The sequence below is a fragment of the Psammomys obesus genome, unplaced genomic scaffold (genome assembly GCF_907164565.1).
Source record: "Psammomys obesus unplaced genomic scaffold, mPsaObe1.curated_primary_1811, whole genome shotgun sequence".
Taxonomy (NCBI): Eukaryota; Metazoa; Chordata; class Mammalia; order Rodentia; family Muridae; genus Psammomys; species Psammomys obesus.
In genome coordinates, this window is record NW_026596091.1 from 11652125 (window position 1) to 11665530 (window position 13406).

Below are 13406 nucleotides of genomic sequence, written 5' to 3' on the forward strand. Positions count from 1 at the left end.
ACAGGAAAAGAGTGCAGAGAAGTGAAGTAGGTACTGTCCTAGACGTTTTATATGCTAACTTTTAAAAACATATATCAGATCTTATACATATGAATCATTATTGTTCTCATCAAAACGGACCCCTTTCGGAGATTGGAGTAGTCTAAAAATACTGCCATTGTGCAGGAATGCTTAGAAAAATCCTCTTTTGTAATGATTTATTAATTGATAACCTTGATTTTTTACATTATGCCTGTAGCAGCAATGTATCCTAATGGCAGGGTATCTGTCGTGCTTTGAGTATAGATTGAATTTTTGTAAGATTACTCATACCAAAGGTTTGTTAAAGTTAAATAAGAACAGGTTTTAAAATCATGGTGTGTATTTCATGTAACATCAGTATCCCCATTTTCTTATTTATAAATTGGTTTAGAAATCTTTCAGCTACAAAATTATTAAATTGTATTATTTCAGGAGCCTTACTTTTATTATTGCTTTGTTTCTTGGTACTTATTGAAACTGAATCTTCTATACCTGAGTGCTCTGTTGCCTAAGTTTCTTGTTAAGGATTGAGAGTGCCAATAGCTTTTATAGATTGTTAGGTGGCAAGATTAGAGCACCCTAGGTGTTTCTGTAGGTTAGGAGAGGTGGAATGCTATATTAAAGCTTAGGTTAGTATACCGAGTGTCCAAATAACCTTTTTCTACTTTGAGTGTATCTTGCTTGACTTTCAGATAGGGATAGCTTATACTTTGCTATACTTGTTACAGTCTAGCTGTATTTTGAAAGACAATCTACATTCTTAGCTAATACATTCAGAGGTGGTGTCTTGTGTTATACATTTGTTATTACAGTGAGAACCAGACAAAACATTACTTGCGTGGTAATTTTATTGGTACATTCCAAGGAGGGTAGTTGTAATCTTTTCCATTTTTCATGGGTAAAAGTATATGTATGTGGTATGCATGATGTTTGTGTGCCCTTGCATGTGGTTGGGTGGGCACATGTGGGTGGGTGGGCACATGTTTAAGTGCATGCGTGGAGACCAGAGTTGATGTCAGGCGCCCATTACTCTTCACCTTTTTCATGAGGCAGGTCCTCTCTTTGAACCCAGAGTTCACCGATTCAGCTTGTCTAGCTAATGTGCTCACAGGCCCCTCTCCCTGCCTTCCAGTACCTGCAGTTACTAGCAGGCTGCCAGGTCCATCAGGCATTTACATTGCTGCTGGGATTCAGAACCTTTGAGCAGGAGGCATTATAACTGCTGAGCCAGCACCCTTGCTCTCATTTGCGTTTCTGTTAAGCTTATTTTTTCCTTTCAGAATGGCTGTTAATATAACAAAAAATTATACTGTCCAGGGATTTTTGGAGAGGGTACAAATTTCACTTACAAATTTGTCATGCATTGCAATCTCTTCATAATTTAGGAAGTGGAAAAGTATAGAGCTGAATATAATAAGCTTCGCTATGAGCATACATTTCTCAAGTCAGAATTTGAACACCAGAAAGAAGAGTTTACTCGTATTTCAGAAGAAGAAAAAATGAAATATGAATCAGAGGTAAGTAATTAGTTATGCTGGTTTATTTGCGATTGTTTTAAGTCCCAAATTAGAGTTGATTTTGTAATTATGTTTTATTAATTAGTGAAGTAGTTGTTTTCTTTTATTCTTTGCAGCAATTTCTTGTGAGTGATTTTCTTTGGTTTTCTTTGATTTTCTTTTTATTTCATTTGTTCTATTTTGCCCTAGCCAATGGAAATAGATCCATCACACAGTGTTAGGCTGCCCATAGCCACAAAGAGAAGTTTCTCTATAAATATTACTTACATGATTCCTTATTTAGTACTGTCCTCTCTATTTAGGACCAAGCTAGGTAGCTCTAGTTTAAGCCTTTGTACCTTGTTGCTGCTGCTATAAGCCATCTCCCTCTTCTTCATTGTTATTTTTTATTTCAGCTACAGCTTTCTCAGGTCCCTGCAGCACATGTTCCTCTTTTCACCTCTGCTTTCGGCAGTCGTGTTACTCATTTTACAGTTTGTCTTGTACTTTTACTAAAACTATTTTTTTGTCTTCATTATCTTACTTTTTGATGTTTTTTTTTTTTTTTTTAATGATAGGAGACAAGTAAAATTCTAACATTCATAAAACTAGGCTGATGTTTATAGTAGTGAGCTTCATACTGTATATAAATAACTACATGTTATTTATATCATTGTGTTTATTTGGAATTAAAATAATCTTACTGTCCTTTACCAGTTACCATTTATTTGTAGTGTTTTAGGCATGGCAAAAGCTAAGACCACAGTATTTGGCTTAGACTGATTTATTCTTATCAGTGAACAGTTTCTTGGTTGTTCCATTAAAAAAAAACAACTCTAAAATCTTGATAATTTGAGCCTTTTAACATTATAGTCTTTGAACATTATGGATATTTAAGATGGGTTTCACATTTAGCTTTATTTTTTTTTTCAGAGTTTTAAATGCTTTATTTAGGTATAATTTTAACAGTAAGATAAGACATTCATTTGAAATTTAGGAAGCTGAGTCACAAGCAAATTGTCAAAAAATTCACAGTCATCAGTTAGCTTAACAATTGTATGTGGAAATCCCAACATTCATATCTCAGCTCACATTTTAGAATTTTATGTTTGAAGTTATCAATGATTTGAGCTTATCACTGTGATTAGTCGTCATCCCATGGCTTCAGTTTTGTTAAGAGTGCAGTTCATTATATTATTTAATTAATTATTATATTTAATTATAAAGGGCTTCATACAGATCTGTGTGACAAGCTTAATGGTCTGTTATGAAGAATGATACAGGTTTTCAGCTTGCAGTGTAAATCATCCCTGTTAATCCTGTGTTGAGTAAAATGAGATCGCTCATGAAGAAAGTTTTAGTTGCCTGGATAGATGATCAGAATGGTTGGGACATTCTTTTAAAAGTAAAAGCATAATGTGGGCTCTAGCTCTCTTCAATTTTATGAAGGCTGAGAAAGGAATTTGTGTTAGTTGTCTTCCTATTGTAACAAATTCACTAGCTTAACTAATTTATGAAGAGAAAAGTTATTTTGTCTAAACGTTTTGGAGATTTCAGTTTGTGATTGATAAATTCCCTTTGCTTTAGGCTTAATAGCCACACATTATTGTGGAGGCAACCCTGGCAGAACTGTCTGGTTCACTTCAAAGCTGGTAGGAAAAAGAAAGAGGAAGAGGAAGGTCTGAGGCTGCCTTTGAGGTCACACTGCCATGAGAGGAAGACCACCTAGTTAGTGGCACCTGAGATAGTGCCTCTATCTTAAAACTTTTACTAACTCCCAATAACTCTAAAGTAAGGAATAAGCCTTTTACATATTTGTTTTGGGGAAAAGTTTGCAGATCTAAACTATAGTAGTTAAGCTATAGAAAAATGCTAGCAGAATTTGGTTTATAAGATTTAAGGTAAGATTCTCCGAGTTGGAGGTCAACCTGGCCAGCCAGGGCTACGAAGTGAGAATCTTGTAGACAGATTTAAGGAAAGAGGCCGTCTGTGTAACATAGAAGTTGAAGGTTAAGCAGCAAGGTGTCTAGAAGCCCTAGCCAGCTAAAATGATGGTGGCTACAGCAAATAACAGACTTATGCAGAAGTGAAGCTTCTGTTGGATGAAGATGCTGTTTAGCACCTTGAAGAGAAATCAGTGCCTGGCATCAAAGAACAAACCTACTCTCTAGTTTAGGGCAAATAAGCTGGTGAAATTAAGGGGAAACCAATATTCATTTGCCATTCTGAAAATTCTAAGGCCCTTAAGGATTAGATTGGAATTTGTTCTGTCTGTGCCCTGTAAGGGAACAGTGGAACCTAAATGGCAATATACCAGTATACATGATTTACTGAGTACATTAAGCTTGTTGTTGTCCTACTGCTTAGATAAAAGGATTCCTTTCTATATCTTAACTATCATCCCTGTTAATCAAATATCCATTAGTAGTCTTGGAAGGAGGAATGGTTTGGACTTTCAAGTTGTATTATTTAAGAAATACACTTCACAAAGCTATAATTTTTAAAAGATCTATATCTGTCTATTTGTTTTATGTGCATAGGTGTTTTTTGCCTGTATGTCTGTCTGTCTGGAGGTGTCAGATCTTTTGGAATTGGAGTTACAGAGTTACAGACAGTTGTAAACTGTCATGTAGGTACTGGGAATTGAACCCCCGTTCTTTGAAAAACAGCCAGTGCTCCTAACTGGTGAGCCATCTCCAGCCTCAAAGCTATAATTTCTATTGATAATCCTTTGATGAAACTAGGTAGAATAAATCAGAAACCTTATGGAAGTAATTCTCCATTTGAGTGCCAGTAAGAACATTTTTTATTCATAGGAGGAGATTAAAATAACAACATTAATAGAAATTTGGGAGTTGAATAGTCCTTGTGGATGACTGAGTGTTTCAGGACTGCAGGGATGGAGTAACTGCAGAGGTGACACAGCTCATACAAGCACTCAAAGCAGAACTTGAAGGTGTGACGCAGTTTTTGTAATTTCCCAATAAAACTTGAGTAGCAAAAGAATTGCTTATTATGTATAATTAAAGAAGGTTCCTGCTGCGCTGTGGTGGGGATTGAACCTCTTGCAAGAAACGTTAACACTGCCTCTGAGTTACAACTTCAGCCCAAGAAGGTAGTTCTTGAAGTGGAGTGGGTCTCATGGCAATAAAAGATTTACAATATTGTATCAACTTAGTTGGTGAAGCAGTGGTAGGCTATGAGAGATTAATCCCAACTTTTAATGTTCTTCTGTAGGTAAGCTATCATATAACTTAAATGTTACAGAAGCATCCTTCATGAAAGGAGTCAATTGATGTGGATAATTTCATTATTGCCTCATTTTACGACATTACCACAACCTTCAGCCATTAGCAATCAGCATCTTAATCAGGCACTAGCCATAAACATTGATTAGTGTCTTATGAAAATGCTGTAAGTGGTTAATATTTACTATTGGTTTATCTTCTAGTAAAGCTTGCTGCTAATCTTAAACAGCTGTATAACCAAATCACCACACAGAGACTGGGTTTTTAGTTAACCTAGAACACAATGCTGGGCAATATGTACTCCCTCCTAAACCTCCAAGCCCTCAGTTTCCTAACATTTAGATTTCCCACATTATACTTGCTTTTTGTGAAATCTTAGGTCTGGTTCATGCTTCATGTCCTCCAAGATCTCTCCTTCAGCTCTGCCTTTCTCGCTCTCCTCTTGCCCCTTCTCCTCCCACTCATCTCCTGCCTTCTGGCTCCTCCCCTCTTTCCTGTCTTCTGCCTCCTCCCTGCTCAACATTGTGTCTAGTTGCTTTATTTTTGTCCTGTTTACACAAGAGTTGAGACAGGATGCTTAGAATGAGTATCACAATGCAATATCCGGATTGAAACCAGAGAGTTGGGGGTGGGATGGGGGGGAAATCAGTATTTGAATGAACAAGGGTAAGGTGTATACATTATACCAACATGAAAAATTATGATTCACATAAGGGTAATTGTTGACAATTTTTAGCAGTGTATTATGTTTCAGTAACGTAGCACACACACTAGTTTTTTTTTTTTTATTTTATTTACATTGGTGTTCTGCCTTCATGTATATCTGTGTAAGGGTATCAGATCCCCTTGTACTGAAATTTCAGATAGTTGTAAATTGCCATGTGGGTGCTGGGATTTGAACCCAGGTCCTGGAACTCACTCTGTAGACTAGGCTGGCCTCACTTTCAGATTTGCCTGTCAAGTGCTATGGGATTAAAGGTGTGTACCACTACCACCTGGCTGAAAAAAATTTTCAATGTAGTGAGAAACTAAAAATAACTGTGAGACCTACTGTACAGGAATTATTTGCTTTACTTCACTGTACTGAAATTGAACTTAATAGATATTTCTAATGTTTGACTGTAATTTAATTTTCTTGCATTATCTAAAGACTCATACAATATTGTGCTTTTAAGCTATTCAGATAAAAGCAACTGACTATTCCTTAGTGTGTTCCTTGTTGGCAGAAATTCTTTAGGAAGTTTTAAAAATTATTTATGTATTTTGTGTGTCTGAATGTTTTACGTGCATGTATGTATGTGTGCCACTTGCAAACACCCTTTGTGTTTGCAGAGGTCAGTAGATGGTGCTAGATCCCCTGGAACTGTAGTTACAGATAGTTGAGGGCTGCCTGTGGGTGATGAGAACTCAACTCCTGTCTGCTGGAAGAACAACAAATGCTTTAAACTACTATGCCATCTTTCCATCCCCCTTTGGAAGTTTTTGAAGATTTTTATGAGGACTTCAGGAATTTACATATTCTCATTTGTAGAACTAAAAGGAATTCATGAACTAAACATAGATGTCTTTAGTTTTATGAAAAAATGTTATGCTTTCTCAATATATATTTGGCTGTAAGTCTGAAAACTTCATAAGGATGAAATGCTAAAGCTGCATATATAGTCATTACTCTGATTTGGGGAATTGGAGTTTAGAATTGGGAGAGGCCATGACATTGCACTTGTAGGACAGAGTGTGAGAGTACACTAGTATTTTGTATGGTAGCTCCTGAGTTTTTAATTGATTGCTAGTTAGTGCCTATGTATGAGGAAGCTACATAAAGCCAGAGAAGGAATGAAAATGGCTCACAGGAAACAATACCTCGACCTCACATGGAACTGGTCCAAATTTATCTTTACATCAGCCAACCAGGATGGAAAATCCCGTAATGCATGAGACATTGAGTCAGCTGTAGACTAAATGCTCTTCTGGTTCTAATGGGTATGCAAGTGAGACTTGAAAAGATGAAATATTTGAAAACATATTAACTGTATCCCAGGACAAAGATTTAAAAAAAAAAATTATAAAGGAAGTCAAAGGACTTAGCCCTAAAAAAATAAATTCAGGGTCTGGCATCCAGTGGAAAACAACTGGCAGCTAAGAATTGATTTTATATTTAAGGAAGATCTATGCCAGTCCTATAGTATTTACCAGAAAGTATAGTAGTGCTTTCTCAATCATCCTATAGGACCAACATCATCCTAATGCAACGATAGTTCCTCTGAGTAGTAAGGTACTCCCACACTCTGGCTTCGTGCTGTGGATGGCGATGCAGGGTGCCAGGCAGTGGTGAGATGCTCTGCCATTACCTGCTTGCCTTTCATCAGAGGCGGATGGTGTAGTGCAAGCATTACCATGTTGCAGTGATAGGGAGGTGCCTACACTTTCCTTGCAACCGTAACTTCTTAAGAAGCAAACTAAAAGACCATTTCTAGACTGTTTTCAAGATTCAATTGAAAATTATTTGTCTCATATCAAAACCAAGAAAGTTCTAAAACTAGATAGCAATCGATGCCAACACTGAAATGACAGATACTATATTGTTATCTGACAATAAAGGATTTTATTTAAAAAACACTAAGCTGGGCATGATGATACATGCTTATAATCACAAAGGAGGCTGAGTCAGGGTGATTAAGAGTTTGAGGGGAGAGGCTGGGCTCAGTAAGTAAGAGTGTACTGCTCTTATAAAAAAACCTGAGTCTGGTCCCCAGGAACCATATTAGGTGGATCACTACTGCCTGTGACTCCAGCTCCATGGGACTTGACACCTTCTTTTGGCCTTTGTGGACCAGCACCTGTATTCCAATGCACATACCCACACACAGACACATACCTATACACATAATTAAGAAAGAAAATATTTAGCTGGGTGCAATAGTGCTTACCTGTAGTCCCAGGACTCATAGAGGCAGAGATAGTCGGATCTCTATGAGTTCAAGGCCGGCCTGGTCTACAAAGCGAGTCCAGGACAGCCAGAGCTACACAAAGAAACCCCCTCTCGTCCTGGCCTATATAGTATGATCTTGTTTCAAACAAATGAAACAAGAATTAGAAGGACATTGTTTACAGAGAGGTAAGAGTGACAACATTCTTAAAAGCCACAAGGATATATAGAAGTAGCTTTAAAATACTGACAATCATAACCTAAGTGCTTGATTGTAGAGCCTGTTTGCTTACCTGTCTCTCTGTGCCACACCGTAAAAGCAATAAAAACAAAGATGGATAGAGCAGTTAGGTACACTGCCTTTTCTTATGTGTGCCTCCAGAATTGGAGTGATACTATTGTCCTTTGAAAAAGAAGCCAGCTACTCTTGGTAATCCCTGACATGCTTCTGTCCATTTCTTCTACTTAACCTTTTAGAAAAGCAAAATTGGTTAATACCAAACATTGTCTTACCTGTCAGGCAAGTTTTTATTCTAGAAGAGAATAAAGTAAATGTGAATGTAACTGCAGTACAGGCAGATTTGAATAGATGTCAAAGAAGAGAAATTAGAGAAAGACCTTTGGAAATTGAGAGGAAGAAGTAAGATCAAAACAAATGAAGGACATCAAGGAAAATGACATGTGAATCTGATTAAAAGAGGAAGAAAAAGGAAGAGCTGAGGATGTGTCCAAAATCTGTGCTCAGATGAATGAGCCAGGGGTGTTGCTATGGCAGTGATTGAATATAATAATCTCCTCAGCTGCACAGGTTTTGTGTTGCATCTCTGCTGAGCTGTACATATCTTTACTACCCAAATAGTGCTGGATGCAAAGTACTTAGTATCTACTATGCAAATGATTCATGAGTTTAGTAACTAGAAAACAGTGATCACCAGTTTGGGTAGGAAGGGCTTTTGATAGTGAATTCTGGTTGAGGAATTATAGATACAGAATCTAATCTTGACTGTCACTTGTTGTCATTGCTTCAGCTACCATTGCTAGTGGCATACAGGGGCCTCTCAAGTATTAGCTGTGTGGTCTTGTATTTAAAATGGGCACTGCAAAAGCACTGCTGACTTTGTATCCTGCTTGAGGGCACCGTTGTCTCTAAACCTCTGTTGTTCCTCGTCCTCATCTAGATGAGCTGCCTGACCACTAAAAATAGCATATGAAAACTTTGCAGCTGAGGGTGTAGCTTAGTGATAAAGTGCTACTTTACCAAGTTCATGTTCCTGTGTTCAGGCCCCACTACTGTCCAAACAAAACATGTGTTTGAGTTATCTTATACTAATGTTAAACAGAATCTTAAAAACAACCCAGTGTTGGGCTAGAGAGATGATTCAGTGGTTAAGGTCACTGGGTTCAATTCCTAGGACCCACATAGCAGCTCACAACCGTAACTTCTTTCCTAGGGGATCCAACACCCTCACACAGTTATACATACAGGCAGAACACCAATGTATATAAAATACAAATCAATAAATTACTAAAAATTACCTAGCCCAAGCCCTTCATTTAAACTGAAGCTGGGATAAAAATAATGACTTACCAGGGTGTCCAAGAAAACCTAAAGCAATATAGGCTAGCACCATTGCCCTTGATTGCCTTCTAGATCTTGAAAGGAGGGCCCCATTGCTGAAGACACCACATGTTTTTGTCACAGGCCTTGAGGAATCAGGCGGGAACTGACCTGGAAGGCTCTTCCCTGAGGACTAACTCTCATGGTATTTTAAGGTGCTCTGCAAGCTGACAAGGGATAAAAGTAATCAACAGTCCTACTCAGCTGTAAAACCTGTGAACCACAATAATCTCTGGCCTGGCAGGATACCACAACAGTGCAATAGTGCCACTTACATCCTGGGGAAACCAGCAGTTGTCTAATTGGACTTGACGGCCTCTTAATATGGGCAAACACATGCCTGGTTCTGTAAGCCCAGCCAAGACCCCATGGAAAGATTATAGACCCTAGAGGGGACCCTACTACTGATATCTTTCTAAATTAAGGTAGCTTTCAACTATTCTAAATACCTATTTTTAGGCCCATGGCGAAGTATGTCTCTAATCCTTCATCAAAGAAGCTTCTTCTGTAGGAGATGGAGGATGCTTCAGAAATCAAAACTGGTCAAAATGTAGAGTATGTAACTAGGGTGCACAGCCCTGGTTGGAACATCTACAGCACAGTCTGTACCTAAAGCTCACAGAACATCATAGAAAAGGGGCCGGAAAAGTTGTAAGAGGCAGAACCAGGACAATTGCTGTGAGAAAGTGTCTTCTAGACATATCAGGGGTGCTGCATCCATGAACTCCCAACAATAGCTTCCCTGCATAACACTATACCACTCAACATGCCAGAGTAGATGTGGGAAACTTTCTCAAGGTTCCACCCTTTAAATGAACCGTAAGCAGTCAGTGGCTGCTGAAGCAGAGAGAATCTGTTTTCTCCAGATATAGTAGACCTCTGGTAAGTTCCCAATTCTAAGTGGTCAGTCCTGCAAACATGTTCATATGGGCAGCAGTGTCTGGACTCAGTAGGGTATGTGTGTATGTGTCTGTATACCTACAATTTTCATAGAAACAATAATTAGAAAAGGAGGTCATGAGTTTGAGAGAGGATAAGGGAGACCACAGGAGTTGGAGAGGAGATAAGGAGGAATGAAAATGATGTAACTAACAATGTGTTTATGTATGAAATTCTTAAAAAGTTAAAAATAATGTGACTTAATTCAAAGTCATATAGTTAGTTGAAGAAAGAAAAAAAAATGAAGAATAAATGTAGCCCAAGAACAAACCTGAGGGAGAATTGTTCTACATAGAAGATGGGGGACGGAACAGGAGAGAGAGGAATTAGTTGTGCTCTTTTCTGTGTATTTGCGGGGAAAAGGGCACAGTGCTGGTGGGGTCTTGTGCAGACTAAGGGAGTCATACATCACTGAGCCCTTACTTGGACTTTGAATGTTTACCTTTATGGATGAGTTTTATTTTCTGGAAAAAATATGTTTACATGCAGAGTATCTCCATCTTTATGCCCTGGTAATATCTTTTATATCCATCATGTACAGAGTCAAACTTAAAATCCCTAAATTGTAGTGCTGAATAAGATCAGAGAGAGAGCCTCCCTTGGCAATTTGAAGATGAGGAAACAGGCTGTGGGAAGCCTCATAGTTTTTGCTTCATTGAGAGCTCTACCAGCTTTCTTTATGTCCCAGAGATTTCCTTTAGAATCCTTTTGACTTAGATTGAGCCTTTAGTGTTCATTTTGGCTAGATACAGCCATTTGTCTTGTATTTATAGTGATTCAATTGAATAATAAGGGTAACCCCAATATAGAAGAGGAAATAGAGAATTGCTGACAAAGCTAGATTTGTACCTCAGTGTAGAACACTGATGTATTTTGGTCAAGGCCCTGGGTTCAATACCTGAAACCACACAGAAGAAAATAAAAATTAAAATGAAAAAGGAAATAAGAGTTAACAGTAGATGTGATGATAAGTTATAAAAATCTAGGAGGGTCACCAAAGGGGTTGAGGTTCTATTCTCAGTGCTTGGTCTCTTAATCTTCAGCAGCAAGGGGCTTCCGAAATGCTTCAGGTGCTAAGAAACCACTTAGAGCCCACTCAATTTGGAGGCATGTGGTACCTGGCAAGGAAAAGTTGTTATGAAAAAGACTTCTACTTCTGTCTTGCCTCTTTGAGTTCCTCAGTGACTGTAATATACCCTGGAATAGTGAACATGAGAAATAAGACCTGGGCTATAATTACAGTTAGGACTTTAATAAGTTTGGCCATCATTTTCAAAGTTTATTGACTGCATTTGTATTTATTTATTCAGATTTTGTGTGAATTAGTTGCTTTCAAACAGATGATTTATTAGCCTACACATAGCCAAAGAAGTAACTGTCATGCAAGGAGAAATTTAGGAGTGGTCATTGAATTGGCCTTGCATGAATTCCTGTCATGAGCTTGTGAAGTTTATTATTTTAAATAATTATTTTATAGTAGTATTTACAATTTTGAATTTTAGTCAGCAACTGATTAAGCCCTGTGCTATACACTGGGAGGAGAGAGGGAAAATAGGACACCCTTCTTGCCCTTAAAATTGAGTCATGCTGAGTACAGAGTGAAGAACGTGACATTTTAGAGTTTTTTCCTTTTTACTTCATTTCCGCACCTGAGCTTTCATGTTGTGCAATTTTCAATTTTAATTTACTGACTTGTAAAGCATGTTCATGACTGAAAATTCAATAATTTAGAGCTTGTATGCTTCCTCTCAAATTGTTAGGTTGCACGACTGGAGAAGGATAAAGAGGAACTACATAACCAGCTGCTTAGTGTTGATCCCACAAGAGACAGCAAACGAGTGGAGCAACTTGTTCGAGAAAAAACCCATTTGCTTCAAAAACTGAAAGGTTTAGAGACTGAAGTAGCAGAATTAAGGGCTGAGAAAGAGAATTCTGGTGCTCAGGTAGAAAATGTCCAAAGAATACAGGTGAGGCAGTTGGCTGAGATGCAGGCTACACTCAGATCCTTGGAGGTAAGGTTTTAATTGCTTCCCGGTAGAGTATGGCATGCATTTTAAAAGTGCACTTGACACGCTTTTGGTTTTTAGAACATGAATACGTGCTTGCTGATGTCATGCCGACGTTTGTGTGCTCCCAAGTGCGCATGTGAAGAACGGTTTTGATTTGTCAGCAGTGGCTGTGCCACTACATTTATGACGGGATGTTCGTTCTTTGGGAGACTTCATCTAAGGGAAATGACTTAAGTTTTAAAATGTCACAGAGCATTTCCCCCCAAATTTTAAGACTACAGCCATCTGAAAACAGTAATTATTTTGCAATCATAAATTCCTTATACAAGGATTTCTAATCTTAAAATCATAAATCCTATTTGAGCAGACATAATATATTACACATAGCTTACAACAGCTTCCAGCCAAGGTGATAAAGTTAGCTACTTACCAATGCATACAAATCCTTATGGAATTATTTCCCTGAGTTCATTAGAGAAAGAACAGTGCTTCCTGAGCCACCCTGGGACTTCTGGAGGAATAACTTACAAAAACTTGGTTCCATCGTGTTCACATATGCTTATACCTCTTGGTTGTCTAGGACAACCAAGGCTACACAGAGAAACCCTGTCTCAAAAAAACAAAAAACAATACAAAAAAACCCGAGGTGTCAAAATATGAAATAATGGTGGGCTATCAGCTTGTACATGGAATGTGTTAGTAACTTTGGAAGCGTAGAAGTCACTTTTTTGGGTCGGGGGAGGGTGAAGTTTTTGTCAGTACTAGTTGATTTCCAGAATTAAATTTGTCAGCATTATTGGACCTTAGACATAAGCCAATTTACACTGAGATAGTTTAAGTTATCATTTTGCAGTCCTTAATATATTTGCACAGTTATAGAGTAAGAGGGTTATTTGCAGTTGAATATAGTGTATGGTTCCAATGTGAATTTTGACCAAGGACATCTAGAGTGATTATTTTCAGGATCAGTTGAATGATGACAAAAGACAGATGGCTCATTTGTGACATTTTTCAGAAGAGAAATTTTTATCATTTGTCAAATAAAATGAAATAAATACATGACAGCAAATATTTTCTCCAGCATTTCTTGGTTGTTGTTGTACACAAAGAATATTTGAAGAAAGTAGTAGTTCTCTGAGTTGTATGCTG

General features: G+C 37.8%; 1 protein-coding gene across 2 annotated transcripts in view; it reads left to right on the forward strand.

Annotated features, from left to right (window-relative positions):
* The window catches only part of Cep83 (centrosomal protein 83), a 106515-nt gene that overhangs the window by 43433 nt on the left and 49676 nt on the right, over positions 1–13406 (forward strand). The window contains exons 5-6 of one of the 2 annotated variants that reach the window (XM_055627917.1): positions 1407–1538; positions 12009–12260. In XM_055627917.1, coding sequence (XP_055483892.1) covers positions 1407–1538; positions 12009–12260 — 384 coding nt within the window. The remainder of the gene's footprint in view (positions 1–1406; positions 1539–12008; positions 12261–13406) is intronic. The other variant, XM_055627918.1, reaches the window with a different exon arrangement.